Source organism: Cenococcum geophilum (genome assembly GCF_001692895.1).
Source record: "Cenococcum geophilum 1.58 unplaced genomic scaffold K441scaffold_9, whole genome shotgun sequence".
Classification (NCBI taxonomy): domain Eukaryota; kingdom Fungi; phylum Ascomycota; class Dothideomycetes; order Gloniales; family Gloniaceae; genus Cenococcum; species Cenococcum geophilum.
In genome coordinates, this window is record NW_027137567.1 from 1,785,227 (window position 1) to 1,800,632 (window position 15,406).

The 15,406-nt window shown below is 40.7% G+C and overlaps 4 protein-coding genes across 4 annotated transcripts; 2 read left to right on the forward strand and 2 right to left on the reverse strand.

The window, feature by feature from the left end:
* Positions 1-868: 868 nt before the first annotated feature.
* K441DRAFT_547678 (uncharacterized protein) lies at positions 869-1,282 on the reverse strand (the record flags this gene model as incomplete). Its single annotated transcript, XM_067642925.1, has 1 exon — positions 869-1,282. One exon carries the CDS (start codon positions 1,280-1,282, stop codon positions 869-871), a length of 414 nt encoding a protein of 137 aa, XP_067507078.1.
* A 1,919-nt stretch (positions 1,283-3,201) lies between these two features.
* Positions 3,202-4,483, forward strand: K441DRAFT_365327 (uncharacterized protein). Its single transcript, XM_067641416.1, has 2 exons — positions 3,202-3,358; positions 3,413-4,483. The coding sequence occupies exons 1-2, from the start codon at positions 3,346-3,348 to the stop codon at positions 4,294-4,296; spliced, it is 897 nt and encodes a 298-aa protein (XP_067507079.1). The 5' UTR covers positions 3,202-3,345; the 3' UTR covers positions 4,297-4,483.
* Positions 4,457-5,455, forward strand: K441DRAFT_365311 (uncharacterized protein). The gene is made up of 2 exons (XM_067641415.1): positions 4,457-4,615; positions 4,671-5,455. The coding sequence occupies exon 2, from the start codon at positions 4,671-4,673 to the stop codon at positions 5,196-5,198; it is 528 nt and encodes a 175-aa protein (XP_067507080.1). The 5' UTR covers positions 4,457-4,615; the 3' UTR covers positions 5,199-5,455.
* A 141-nt stretch (positions 5,456-5,596) lies between these two features.
* On the reverse strand, positions 5,597-7,675 carry K441DRAFT_694141 (cytochrome P450). Its single transcript, XM_067652702.1, has 3 exons — positions 7,243-7,675; positions 6,543-7,176; positions 5,597-6,480 (listed from the first exon to the last, which is right to left on the reverse strand). Exons 1-3 carry the CDS (start codon positions 7,459-7,461, stop codon positions 5,771-5,773), a joined length of 1,563 nt encoding a protein of 520 aa, XP_067507081.1. The 5' UTR covers positions 7,462-7,675; the 3' UTR covers positions 5,597-5,770.
* Positions 7,676-15,406: the final 7,731 nt, after the last annotated feature.

Consider the following 15,406-nt stretch of genomic DNA (forward strand, 5'->3'; position numbering starts at 1 on the left):
CAGTCAGATTTTGTCGACCGTCGAGGTCACTGTTAGGTACCACCTTATGACTCACACCCTGTTTCTTGCCATCGTATGTCTTACTACCCATTTCTATTACCTATTCATTACCTATCACCGACTAGGTGGCAATATCGGCCTGGTGGCAATTGAAACAGTTACATATCGTCGTCAGGGTCGTCGTCAGTCTTTTGCCACCTATCCTATGTATATAAAGAGCTTCTAGAGCCAGCTTCAATCGACAGAGTTCTTATGAGTGACTTGTCCGTTCGACATTACCTATAAATCTTGCTCGGTCGTTGATGACATGTACGGTCGTCGCAGAGTCAAGGATTGCACTGTCGCGGAGAGCGTAATCAGATGCGACATTATAAGCTCCGGTTTGATAGACCGCGAAGCTTCCATATGGGTTGCTGGGTGAGCTCATCTGCTATGCATCATCTGGCTTCTTATCGGATAAGGGTTGGCTCCTCAATCGGTCGATCAAGGCCTTAAATTCGGGTGAAGGATCAGCAAGCTTCTGCTCTACTGACTGCATTTTTAAATCGTTTGGTTTTCATCCTGACGGTCGAATTAACTCAATGAGGTAGTAGCAGTTCCTGTACGGGTGTGGCATTCCGCATAGGTACGGCTTTGTCCATTCCTTATCTGTTCTTCTTAAAGAATCTGCTTCCGGTTTAGTTTCCGACTTATCTTCCGACCTAGGCTTATTAATTAGCTCTCCTTTAAAGCTGGCTGCATAGGATCCGTGCTGGCTCCTTACCTTCTGAACAGAGTCTAGGCGACGGTGATTTCGGTAGACCTCGATAATGTCGTGAAGGGTAGGTAGACGCTCCTTCTTCCACTCAAGCCTCTGTAGTTCGTTCCTCTAGTATTCTGACCAACTTGATGAGACAGATTCGACGGCATACACGAAGTCTTTGACTGGTCGATCGCCATCTACCTCGGGTAAATTAACCTTCCTGTAATCCTTGTACACCTTCTCCCATTCGCGGAGCCACTTCTCGATATTCTGACTCTTCGGAGCCTTCCTCATCTTCGAATATTGGGTAGCCAGGTCAACCTTCCGGGCGTCGTCGGTCGGAGCAATCGCCTGCTTAAGCGAAACAAGGATATCGTAGACAGTATTACCATCGAAGGCGTAGTCAATATAGTCGCGAGAGGTCGTGCTGATGATATAGGTACGTAGAAATCTGAGGGCTGCTTCCTCCTTTCTCATATTGCTTGTAAACACGGTCGTAGTATTTTCGTAGAGCTCGAAGCTCTTCCTTTTCGCCGTCATCGAGTACTGAAAACGTAGTCTTTTGAGGATTAACGACTGATGGTGATGGCTCTGACGAGGCTCTGTGTCGGTAGATCCTGCTTCCTGACGCTCGGATCGATGTATTCCCATACATTCTCACCGTCGGCTCTATATTTGATGACCCCAATCCAGTGATGGCAATAATCAGTTAGTTAGTTACGATTATGTTGTATTATATAGGAACATAACCAACCTAATCATAATCGCACCTGCTGATTATGTTATGTAGATATAACTATATAATCAACTGCGGAAATAGCGGAAATAAAAAGAGGGAGAGGTAGAGCTTCAAGGGGGAGCTCTGGTAAGCAAGTGTGTTATCTACACGTGAGTTATCACGTGTAGATAACATTACATGGAGGTCCGTGCCTAAAAGACGTAATCAATATAACTACATAACCAAATCAGAATCACTTTCTTTGATTATATAATAATCGAAATCATGGGTCTGATTATGGTTATATAGTTATTGCCATCACTGCCCCAATCCACCGATCCGAATCTTTCGGGCCTGCGAGGATTACAGCGTGGGTGGTAATAAGCGTTTCGGGACATACTTGAGGCTTCTACAATGCGGTTGATGATAAGGTGATCAAGACTTCAAATCAAAGACAACGCAGCAGATGGCCCGGGCTCATAACTGTCGAACGGACAAATCAATCATAAGAACTCTTGTAGATCACCCCTCACGCAGAGTCGGGCTTTGAACTTTGTCAGATATCCGTCGGTGTCTGTCTTGTAGGTGAACACCCAGGTGATAGGCACCGTTTTGATAGATGGAGTCTATCACCTGGGTGTTCACCTACAAGACAGACGCCGACGGATATCTGACAAAGTTCAAAGCCCGACTCTGCGTGAGGGGTGATCTACAAGAGTTCTTATGAGTGACTTTTTCGTTCGACAGATTTGTTCTCTTTGCTATTACAACCTTCGATTCAGCCAGATTTCATCCGCAACCTGTATTTGCATCCAGCCAGGACAATGATTCCATCTCAGCCCTTTAAGATCGATATTCGCTTCCTCAAACGAGATGTACATATTCCTTCCGGCTATCCGATGCACTCTGTACTATCTCCAAACTTATAAGTCCACTTAAGATAAGCGTGAGGCCCTACAGGAAAGGTGGACATGTAAGAAGCTTGCGGATAATCCATCTGAGTAGATACTTCGCGAACCGTAAGGCTAGGAAATTACTTAAACTCTGTTTAAGAAAATACTCTGACAAACTCTTCTCCTAATTTACCTTGGAAAATAGAACACTACTTACAGAGCAGATTTTACCAGTGCCACTCACTAAAAGAGAAATGGTCTTCTATTCCCCACGCGACAACGAGTCAATACGATTTTTGCTTGTTTTGAAGGAGATTTATGCTGCTATACGAAGACAGCGGTTAGTACCTTATTTTGGCGGAGTGGCGCTCTTCTGTTCAGCCGAGCTCATAAAACTGAAGCAAAGATATCAATATATCTCCTAAAAACCACATATTAGCTTTAATAAAAGTACAAACCCATACAGGTAACTTACGGTTTATCTGTTTGCGAAGATGCCACAGCTTGGCAAGTTTATCTGGATGGCCAGCAAATGTATCGTTATATACCCGGTATCGTATTAAGCAGTTTTGCCCTGTAGTTAAACGGTTCAATTAGCGGCGTTAATGAGGCGCCAACACCCTTGCTGCCGAGTAACCGCACTGACCAGAGGCTTCAACACCAACTCTATACGGTATAGAGCCCCTAGATTGGCTTGTGAGGCGTGCATATACGAAAAGTCCTTGAAATCTTGCCACACAAAGGGATGTGGCTCGCTTCGTGGGGTGGCTCGCTTCCCGGTCAGCTACGTTAAGCCCTTTTTAAGTTGTGCGCTTACAAGCGACATGTCTCACGTGAGTAGCGATCAAGCCTCGCGCGATCATCTAAACATTCTCCCTTAGAGAACACTACTTTGCACCTGTATCTCCTCAACCTCGTGCTTTTGCTAGACAAGCCAGTCGTATATCACTACAGTCCGCTGGGAAAGTGTGCTCTGCGATTAGCATCTTCCCATGTCATCTGCTCGTCAGTAAAAACAGGGTCTATCTATTTAGTAGTAGTCACTGATAAGCGCAGAAGTCCCTCAGAAAATCTACATTTCGCGACAACAGGGCACAGAAGTCTACAGATATGCTGATGATTGGGGCACTGTCTTCAAATATGGCACCCGAGTGCGCGAGAACGAAGAGGTTGCCATGAAACTCGTGGCCAAATACACTGATTTGCCGCTCCCTAAAGTCTTTCCTGAAGATTCAGCGTACTTTACTTCAGTCGGCATCTTGGCAATGTCGCGAATATCGGGCTCCCCGCTTAATGCTTCTTGGGATAGACTGGACGAACACATAAAAGAGCGCGTGTGCATCGATATCTGGAACCTTATTGCGAAGATACGAATAATCCCCAAACAGCCAGAATTCAGTCATCTTTTCCAATGCTCTGCCGATGGAACGTCCACTACCTTCGATCCCCTCCTTAATGACCTCAGGAATTCCAAAATTTCAACTCCTCCAGACGTCCTCCTTAAAGACGCCACAATGAAAGCGCGCATATGTCAGCGATTCCCTGACATGAGCCATGTGTTTGACGTTGCGGCCGATGGCTCAATAATTTTCACACCTACACCTCTTAAAGATGATACTGCCGTTCGAGCCCGCATCTACCAGCGCTATCTCTACCATAATGGCCGACTGCATGCAGAGGATTTGCCTGCTATGCTTCCACGTTCTAATCTCTCTGTTTTTACGCATGGCGATATAGCTCCGAGAAACATCATGGTCGACCAAACCCATCGCATCACGGGTATCTTGGACTGGGAAAGGGCTGGATGGTATCCTGACTACTGGGAGTATATCAACATTTGGAAGCCCTCGATAGATGATGACTGGCAGACCTGGATGGATCGTACTGCCCCACGGAAATGGGATCGTTCAGGCATCAACGCGGCAAGGCGGGTCTTATTCTAGGTCTTGGCGCTGAAAATTCAGTTGAATAGCTATAGGAAAGTATTAAAGTTAAATCCGGTTAAGTTTGCTAGCTAAACTTAACATCACGTTAACTACCTAATAACGCAAAGCTTATAACACTACATGGAACTCCTGAAGTCTATGTTTAAATTTTTTGAAAGGTTCCATAGATATAACATGTGTAGGCAACCACTAACTTCCAAATACTTATAACACTGAACACAGCAATACATTCCTAAACGCGACCAAAAACGATGAACAGTCAGAATATACCAGACAGCACCAAATATACAAGTCCGATTGCACACTCTACTCAACGGTACGTGAGATCACTTAACCCTGAGAAGCGGTGCTAACATTAGTGTTTGCTCTAGATGTCTTCACAACAGCATATTGTCGATCGCAGGAATTGGCAGTATCTTATGTACGGCCAAACACCAACGCACAAACGCAGAAAAGGGACCGAGGCATGGGAGGCGATGGAAGCAACGCCCGCTGCCGAAGATGTGTATAGGATCTGCTTGGTTCGACAAAAGCAAGCAGACGGCGAACCGCTGCACTGGTCGCTCTTTATCTATAAAGAAGGTGTTAGCACAGGCATGGTCATGCAAGTTAAAGGTGATGTCGTCCACATGCACCACCTGCACGCTCAGGACATCAATATATTTGGCTCCGACTCTTTTAAAGATCAATTCGACCTTGGGATAGTCACCGAAACACAACGCAATCAGATCTGGACTGCCGCCCACCAACTTGCACCTCCTCAAGCTGATTCTCAGGCCCAGGTCGTCGAGAATTGCCAGGGCTGGACTATCCATTTGGTTCAATGGCTAGTGCAGCAGGGCATAGTCAACCCGGCTTGGATTGAATCACTCAGGAATATGATGCAGCCTATCAGTTAGATAGGTTCATGGTTGAACGGTAGAAGGGAGCGTTCGTAGATGCGATAGTGATGGAGCTGAAGGCAGCGGGTCGCGTTTACTGTCATTTGCGTTCACTTCTGTCGTCACTTATTTGCTGATTTGTTCGGTACACTGCGTTAACTCTTTGTATCTTTGTATGCTTTCAGCGCATCCGAAAGAGTTACATACTCGTTAAATAGTGAATTCGGGCTCCATTGATTGTGTCATTGCAGCGGACTTATGTGACCAATTGTTGAACCTTGTAGGTGTAGCAAATGTATCGGTTAGACAAAAGAGAATCTGACCCCTGTTCATTAAAGCTTGGGCGTTTTTAGCCTTCTCGGACGTACCATACACGAACCCGGAAATCAGGTCACTTTGAAGGAAGAGGATTGATGTGGTTGTAGACGAATATCAGTTTGTTATTGCTCTTCTGGGCACCCTTCCACAATGCTTGAATATGATAAGACGCACTCAAAGTATATACAAGTATGTAAGTTCACCAAAACCGCAATTCTCTTTTGCATCCACCTCTTTCCGCCGAATCGAGCAACCCACGTCCACTTTTCCCATCACGTACGCTCTGACAAATCCTTCGTCCGCCCATCACTCTCCGCAATCCACTTCTCCAACGCCGCACGGTCCCTGACCTTGAAGCCGCACTTGAACTTCTTCGGCTCCATCGTCAGCGATGTCGGAATCGCATTCGCCTCCAAGCAATCCAGGGTGGGGCGATCCTCGTCGCGCTCCGGCGACACGATCTCAAACGCGCTGATGAGGCGCACAAACGCGGTGTAGAGCTCGCGGTTCGCGAGGTGGCTGCCGACGCACATGCGGCTGCCGGCGCCGTACGAGTAGTGCGGGGTGCCGGCGCCGTCGGCGACGTCGAGATAGCGCTCGGGGACGAAGGAGCAAGGGTCTTTGAAGTGGGCGTCGTCGTAGTTGGCGGCGTAGGTGTTCATGTAGAAGGTCGTGCCCGCGGGGAAGGTGGCGCCGTTCCAGGTGATGGGCTTGACGGACACGCGCGGCAGGCAGATGGGGATGACGGTAGAGAAGCGCAGGGTCTCCTTGACGAGCGCGGTGATGTAGGGTATTTTTTCCTCATGCAGGCACTTCTCCCACGCATCGTTGTTGGGGTAAACGGAGAGGATTTCAGCATAGGCGCGCTTTTGGATCTCTTGGCCGTGGGGGGATGAGAGGTAGCCGATGCCCATGATGAGGGTGCCTGGGACTGTGTCGAGGCCGGCGGAGACCATGGTCAGGCAGATTGACTTGATTTCGGCTGGGAAGTAGATTAATAAGGGGCTAGGTGGATTGGAAAGTAGGCGGTGGGCATGGACTCACCTTCGTTCAACTTGGCCTCGGGGTCTTTGAGAACGTTTCCAGCAATGCAAGGCTTGTCAGTGCCTTCAGCAATCTGTTCCTTGAGCATGTTAAGAAGTTTAGTAAGGTAGACATCCCGCCGCGCTCGGTACTCGGCGGCCACACTATTGCGGCTAGGCCAAAGCCTGAGAAGAGGAATGTAGTCTTGCCAATTGTTGCTCGTGCTCCTAAAGTTCGATACCTCGCGTTCTACATGGACGATTTCCCTCAACAGCTCGTCGTCCTTGTCGCCATCGATGCGGATGCCATAGTTCAAGGTCAGTGAGGTATTTAGGGCGAATCGCTGGAAGTATGGATTCGGGTCAATGTCGACTTGGCCGTACTTGCTATCTTGCAGCAATTCTTTGATGCTGACGTTGGATTCGAGGTCGATTATGGGCATGTAAGACTGCGTGGCTGGCCTGTTCAGCGCCGTCGCGGCAGCTTTCCGACGCTGCTTGCAAGACTCATCCCACGGCGATGTGCCAATGGTGTAGCCCTGAGAGCTGGAGACGACCGTGTGGAATGTGTGCAGAGTGGGCCGTGAGATCAGCGCGGATTGGTTGGTGATCCACAGCTGCTTCACAGAGTCGAATGAGTTGGCGAAGACAATCCTCTGATATCATGTCAGCTTCTTTCAGAGTTTTCTGAAACGGCGAATTGAACACGTTCGAGCTCTTACCCTGTTACCCATTCGAACTTGGAAGACGGGCCCGTACTGCTTCGCCCACTTCTGAGCTACTTTTGCATGGTGGCTTCCCAGCTGCAATAGGTTGCCGAATATAGGTACTCCAGGTATCTCTGGTAGATTTTTGATCTTTGGGACGTCGGTGCGGTTCAAGTATCGAATCACGAAGTAAACGACCGAGATAACGGCCAAAGCGATTACTTGGACGGTCATGATGAAGCTCTCTGTTAAGGCTAAGGAGAGAGAAGCTGGAGTTCGCCGGGGTATTTGAAGGAGCTTCAGCAAAAGCGCTTGAATTAATTGACAGAGGAATCACGGTGATGGCATGTAAGGAACTTATTATATTTGTAACGTAGCGTGCTTCCCCCCGAAACATGTCCATTGCCGTCTTCCTTGGGCGCCGAGTGCGTGCTGTGACCAGCCCGAGTTTCCGAGTCCCATGGAGAAATTTCTCCCGCGGAGGTGGTAGCTTTAAGGCAGGAGCAGGGGGGTAACCGGGGTGGTTCCGTGGTGGTGGAGAAATTCGCACACACCCTCCGCCTCGCCGCACCCATTAAATCTGAATTGCCATCCATATATCCACAATAAAGACCTTTTATTGTTATATATTATAGAAGGCTAAAGTAAGGTCTCTGCCTATTATATTCACGACTTTTCCTAATTAATTTTGTTTGTGTTTTAATGGTACAGGCCTGATTGGCAATTTATGCCTTACTGCCTTAACTGGTTGCCAATGCTTCGTAGCGGACCAATTCCGTTATGCCCTTCCCCGCTGATCGACGGCTAAGGCGTGCGGAGATGTGAACTTCCGCTCTTTCCTTGGATAGCCGTTTTATATTTTCACGCTAAATGCTGTCTTTGCGGCACTTTGGTAACCATCGGACCTGACTAGTCCTGAAAGGCAGAAGAGCTCCATATTTCAAACTGCTGGATAACTCAGGGGTTGTTCGGTTGCAACTTCATATTCAATATGGAGGCTCCATATTTAACCTATATGGAGCTCAAATATGATTATGAGGCGATTGTTCGGTTAAACTCTTCCGAATCACAACTTAGCCATAGAATTTTTTAATGTTCCTTTTACCTCCCAAAAGACACGCTAAAAGGTTGGCAACTTTACTACCTTAATGGCGCATGGGAACTCGTGGTACAGATCTTGACTCATGAGGCGGCCTGGCCCCCTATAATTACCCTAATTTAGCATAGCTCAGGGGCTTCGCGCAATTAATCAAAATCTGGCCACAATAATCGTAAAATCAAGTCTTAATTTTAACGTAGGTAGAGATCTTGGTTATTATATATAATAGAGCCTTCTTATGCTTTATTCTAGTGTCTTTATATAAGATCTTTTCCGGAATGAGGCAAGCAATCCGGAATCCGCAATCAAGCCGATCAAAGCGATACACGAGTGTACACCACCCTGGCGCATCCGGTTGAAAGCGCGTGTTGATCACGCTAATCAAAATGCGTAGATTTTATACCTGTATAATTACAGCACCTGTTGCACCAACCGCGTGCCTATGCGTTCAGTGCACCAAGTACGCGATTACGCGTTCGGTGCACCAACCACCCGCTTACGCGTCTGGTGCACTTATGAAGCACTAACTAATCAGGGGGGAGGTGCATCAGTATATAGACCACGTAGTCTGCTTTATACAATCAACAGTCACCATTATCTAAAAGAGTATATAATACTATACGTATTTCATGCCCCTGGATCTAACTCACTCGTGCTATTAAATTGGTACGAACACTGATTAGTAAGCGCGCACAGATCAGTAATTACTCAATACCTCCCCCGAGTAATACTCAACAGCGACTACCCGTTTAGACTCCTAGTACGACCTACTAGAAGGTCGGAAGTTAGGGATTACGGACCATTACCAACTCTATATACTTATTTAAGTCTTAGTACAGTTTACCGGAAGTATAATAGACGCAAATATAGACCTATACGGAACCCCCTACCCTTAAACCTTAAACCCCTATCCCTACTATACCCTCTTTTAATACCTCCAACGTCTTTTTAGACCCCTTACAGAGACCCCCTACCCTTCTACGAACCGTTACGGACTCATTAATTACCCTTACGGACCGTTATAGAGATCTACCCCTCTGTAAACTACTATAGACCTGCTAAGACCCCTTACGGATACCCTTACCCTTCTATAAACCGCTATAGATATTAACCGCCTTTACGGACCACTATAAGACCTCTTCCACCTACTGCGTACTATACTATACTATGGCAGACCTAAGGAAGTAAGTTAATAAAGGCTAGGAAAAGTAGAGATAGGGAGCTAACTTTACGTCTATACCTAACGTTAATAACTATATTAAATTTAAAGTTCTTAAATATAAATATTTTAAGCTTATAAACGTTAACCTATAGGAGCAATACTAAGAAGACTTTACGGACTTTATGGAAACTATCTTTAAAGTATATAACCCTACTACCATTTATAACCTACGGACCCTCTTACGTAACTAAGGTGTATAGGTTAAAAGGAATAAACGAGTTACTATTATATAGTCCTTATATAATATAATATATAAGAAGAACCAAACGGAATAGACTAAAGAGGAAATCCTAGACCAGTTTTAAGAAACTAAGGAACTTTTTACTTCTTCTAAACTTAATGTAATCGCTAGCCTTATCCCTTGCATAGATAGATTCGTCCGTAAAACGGTGGCCCGAGCTTAACCAATTAAACAGCTGCGTTCGTTGGCGGTAAGGCATTCTGCCGTGCACCTAAGGTTCGCATGGAACTTCAAAATATATATAAATATTATCTATCTACAGTCGATCTTTGATATTAATTTGATTAATATATTCCTGCTAGCAAGACCCTAATTTACAGAGCGGTATTCGATAGAGTTTATACCTAAATTTAGTCCTAGCAGTCCTCTGAGGTGCAGTAAAAGTAGCAATTAATTTGCTGCCACCGGTCGCATCCTATGTATTGTCCAATAATATGCATTATACTATGGCTAAAGTCTTTATGCCAGTAATCCTTAATAGTAGGTTCAATATATAAGCATATATATGTAAGCACTACCAAGTACGCATAAAGCTCTAGCCTAGATGTCGGCTCTATAGGCGTGGCTAGTTCTCCGGCGCCTTCTCTTTAAGAGGCGGGTACAGCTCTGCGTTTCTATTTATATACTTTATAAGCTTATCTAGCAGCTCGTCAGTCTAAAACAGCTTAAATATTTGATCGGGATCGCCATAATTAATGTAGTGTGGAAGCTTTGGGGTGCTATAGGTGTTTATTGTGGATAGGCAGAGGTTCGAAGTAAGGCGGTGGTTTAGGCGTACGTAGTGGATTTTTCTTTATCCAACGCGACAGTTTAAGGTATTGAGTGGGCAGAATAAAGTCCTCATCGTTAGTTGCACGATTTCTGACTATATTGGTGGTTTATTTAATTAATAAAGCTATATAGTTGCTACTGGTGTTAAGGAAGTTGATGTTCTTGTTTAATGCGCACGGGCCACATTTGCACGTCACTTATCTATGCAAGGGATACCTAACCTACTTAACCAAATTCGTCCTATAAACCTAAGCAGTCTTAGAATTAATCTTACTGGCTAAAGTATACCTAGTACTTAAGTTACGGACTGTAATACCCCTATAACCCAAAATACGGACCAAACCCCTTTTATTATTTAAGTTATAGATCCGTAAGCTATATATCCGTAAACTATATATCTATAAGCTATATATCCGTAAGTTATAAATCTATAACCCACCTAAGTAAAGTTTTATAGTAAGGAGCTAGTAAACCTAGCTAAGCTCTATACTAACGAATCTAAGTATAGCGGTAAAAACAACAATTTTAACTTTAAACTAATTATCTTTACGGACCTTTGCTAAAAGGCTAATATTCCTAAATAAGAGTTTAGCCAAGCCTACTCTACTATGCTGCGCGGCCTAGTACTTAACTACTACTACACTAACCTTAAGAGTAAACCCCTTGGTATTCCCTTTAATAAGCTATATAAAGCTACCTATAACTACTTTAAAGGACTGGAATGTAATGGAACCTTATAGCAAGAACTACGATAGGCTCGTTATTGGGCTAGGTGTGTAGGAAATGCAAGTATAAAAGTCAATAACGTAATAATAACTGGTGGAGTGGTTGCCTAATAGATTAACTCTAATTATATTCTAAGAATTACTATAAGGAAGGAACTATCTAGGTAGGGACTAAGGGTCCTTAAATACACAACCGTACTCCTATAAAATCCTTCTTATATATAATATACGTCTTATTTATATTAAACGTGGCGTCCCTTATATTTAACGCAGCTAATACATTTAATTATTATATAACTCGCTTACTATTCCTTATTATATAGTTTTACAGGTTCTATCTTAGACTATACTTATATTAACTAACTAGCTTCTTTTAATTCCTCTCTAAGTAGTTATAACATTATACTTAAAGCGTCCGTAATACCATCCCCCTCCTCTTTATCTTTATCCTTAAAGATACCTAGCATCTCTAAGTTGTTTACTAGAGGTATAATATCTATCTAATTAACTTAGTTAATATTATTACTTATTATACTTAAAGTAATTTCTTCTCTCTTTTAGGTTAAGCGTTGCCTTTATACCGTCTCCTTAATACTATTACTAGGTAAAGTAATAGCAATCCCTTACTCTTATTATACGAAAAAGGGGTTAAGTTATATTATAATCGCGAGTCCTTCTAGTCGCTAACCTTCCTCTTATTCTAAATGTATTTATACTAATATACGTTTATTATATAACGTTTGTTCTATATCTAATACTAAATATACGTAACCTATTACTCTTAATAGTCGTCTAGTTCCCTAATTAATTTGTTTTAGGATTTTATATTTAATCTACTGCTATAAAACTTAATAGTAAGCTAGCCTCTATACTGCTTAAGGTTTAGCGTACCTTAGAAGAGTCTATGCGTGTCCTTAAAGCTTAACGTCTAGCTTATACTCGTCTTTAGCGTTTAAAACATGTCTATAAGAAAGTTTATTTAAAGGAGTAGAAACTTATTTAATAAGGCCTCTAGGAACTAGGTAATAAAAGAACGGATTCTCTTCTAATAGAGAAGGAAATAGATCTAAGTAGTTCGGCAACTACTCTTCTTAGGTCCCCCTTAGGTAACTTATTCTTTAGTGATCCTTCTTTATTAATACTGCCTAACCTTTTCTCTTCTAATACTTCTATACCTTTCCTATAGCATTCTTTAGATTTTCTAGTAGCTCCTAAGTAGTCTTATTATAGCCTATTTACTTTACTTTATACTATATTTTATTATCTATGTCCTTATAACTAACGATCTTTAAAACTTACTATTTATCTTTCTCTTACCCTCTATACGTGTTTGCTTTATAGACTGGTGGCTTAATATTCCTATATACTAGCTCTAGCATTGCGATGTACTATATAGGGTAGATCTTTATTTTCCTAGTAGGTTTAACTTAAATATAACCGGTGAAATCCTTTATATAATTTTAAAAGGTCCTAGTCTAACGTAGTCTAACTTCTTGCTTGGTTATTAACTCTTAAAATTTTTATATAGTAGCTATACTTTATCTCCCTCCTTAAGATCTAGTCCCTTAGATCTCTTAGCATTATAGTACTTTTTTATTCTCTCTTATACTTTCTTTATTAATTCTATAAGGTCTATATAAAGATTTATTAACGTCTTTATTCTTTCTTTAGCTGTACTACTTATTTTCTTTACTTACTATAGTGATAACGATATTCTTAGCTTATATCCGTAATTTGCCTTAAATGGTAATATACCTATTCCTTCTTAAGGTGTTATATTATATGCAAACTATATAACTAGTAACAGTAATACCTAATTATTCTGTATATAATTGATATAATGCCTTAAATACTGCTCTAGCGTCTAATTTAATCTTTCCGTTTAACTATCTATCTATAGATAATATATAGTAGAAGTTGCTACTTAAACTCCTTACTCCGCTAAGAACACTTCCTAGAATACTACTATAAATCTTAGATCTCTATCCAATATAATTTTACTTAGTACTCTATATCTTATAAACACTTTTTTAATATAGATTCTAGCGATATCTTCTGTTAAGATTTCTTCTATATATGCTATAAAGTATCCCCACTTTATAAGCTTATCTACTATTACTAAGATTACGTTATAATCTTATCTAGTAATAAGATCTCTTAACTTTAGTAACTTAATAATAAAGTCCTATAATATAACCTCCTATGGTCTCTCTAGTATTTTAATAGGTTATAGCCCTCTATATAGCTTATACCTTATTAGTTTATTCCTTTAGTAATCTAGATACTCTTTAGTAACCCTTCTAGCTATCTTTTAAATTCCGTTAATAATATATTCCTCCTAGAGTCTTAATACTAAGCTTGTTACTCTATTATATCCTTAAGTTAGTCCCTTATAAAAGTCCTCTATAAATTGCTCTACTATGCTTTTTAGGATATACTTCGCTTTTTAGTTTTTATATATATCCGACTATAGATCTTCTAGCTATACTTTTAGAATTTTTTATACCTAAAAGCTTTCTAGTATCTTATAAACTTTCTCTAGTTTATTATCTTCTTAAGTTACTATAATTTTTAGATAATTATACCTAATTAATCCGTTTATATTTTTTCGCAATAAAGCCCCTAATGGCTTCTCCTTATTTTATAGTTTAGCTTTACGGCTTAGAGCATCTACCTGCGTATTGTCTATACCTTTAGTATACTAAATCTTAAAATAGTATTCCGTAAGTATCTTTGCCTATCTAACCTATTTTTAGTTAAGTTCCTTTATTATTAGGAATCCTATTAGGTTTTTATAATTTATCTTAACTATAAATAGTTTTTCTATACCTTATAAGAATGCTCTCTATTTCTTTAATGCTATAACTATACTTAATAACTCCTTATTATAGATATTATAGTTTAACTCTAGTAGTATTATCTTCCGACTATAGTATACTACTAGATGCTATCTATTTTAATACCTTTATATAAAGCACGCCCCTAGTATATAGTCTAATATATCTATCTCTATAACTATCTCTAGTCCTAGTTAATAGATCTTAAGAACTGGCTCCTAGGTAAATAACTTTTTAACTTTCTTAAAGAGTTCTCTTTACTCCTCTCCCTATACCCATAGTTCTTCTTTCTTTATTAACTTTATAAATGGTTTAGTATTCTTTAACTACTATACTATAAACCTTTTGCAGTAATTATAAAACCCTAAAAATGATTTTAACTATATAACGTTCTCTAGTTCCTACTAATTTACTATAGCCTTAATCTTCTTTAGATCTATACTAAGTTAGCCTAGTTTAATAATAAATCTAATAAAATTAGTCTTCCTAGTAAAGAACTTATATTTCTTAATTGCTACTAGTATCTATTCCTCTTATAGTCTCTTTAAGACCTATTTAACGTATTCCCCGTATTCTTCCTTAGTTATTAAGTAGATAATAATATTATTAAGATATACTATAATAAATTTATCTAAGTATTCTCCTAATATATTGTTAATACGCTTTTAAAACGTTACTAGTACGTTTATAAGCCTAAATTATATAACTAATAGTTTATATAGTCCTTCCTTTAACCTAAAGGCTGCTTTCTATTTATTACCTTCCTTAATTCTAATCTAATAGTATGCCTATCTTAGATCTATCTTTATAAAGATTTACGCATTACCTATCCTATCTTGGATTTCGCTAATTAAGGGTAAAGAATACCTATTCTTTTTAGTAATGCTATTTAACTATCTATAGTTAATATATAGCCTTAGTTTGCTATTTTTCTTTAGTATAAATAGTACTGGATAACCCGCTGATAATTACGATGGTCTAATATATCCCTTTTATAGATTTTCCTAAATAAACTCTTTTAACGCTTTACCTTCTTCTTTAGTAAGCTTATAGATTAGAAAGAACTTTAGACTTATTTCTAGTTCTAACTCTATTTTATAGTCCTATACTATATACTTTAATAACTTTTTACTTTCTAGTGACTATAGTTTCTTACTATACTTATAGTATCTTTTTAGTATATAACTTGGTCCTTTTCCTATTTCTTTATAGGTTGCTCCTACTTAGTACTATACTAACTTAGCTTATTATTACATCTTATGGCGTTAAGTATCTCTAATATTA

What these genes read in the sequence shown, in the direction of transcription:
- K441DRAFT_365311 (XM_067641415.1), top strand. Translation starts at nt 4,671, where the DNA reads ATGTCTTCACAACAGCATATTGTCGATCGCAGGAATTGGCAGTATCTT.
- K441DRAFT_694141 (XM_067652702.1), bottom strand. Translation starts at nt 7,461, where the DNA reads ATGACCGTCCAAGTAATCGCTTTGGCCGTTATCTCGGTCGTTTACTTC. An exon ending in AAGTTCGAATGGGTAACAGG is followed by an intron (nt 7,177 to 7,242) that starts GTAAGAGCTCGA and finishes ACATGATATCAG; the next exon opens with AGGATTGTCTTCGCCAACTC. An exon ending in CGAGGCCAAGTTGAACGAAG is followed by an intron (nt 6,481 to 6,542) that starts GTGAGTCCATGC and finishes TCTACTTCCCAG; the next exon opens with CCGAAATCAAGTCAATCTGC.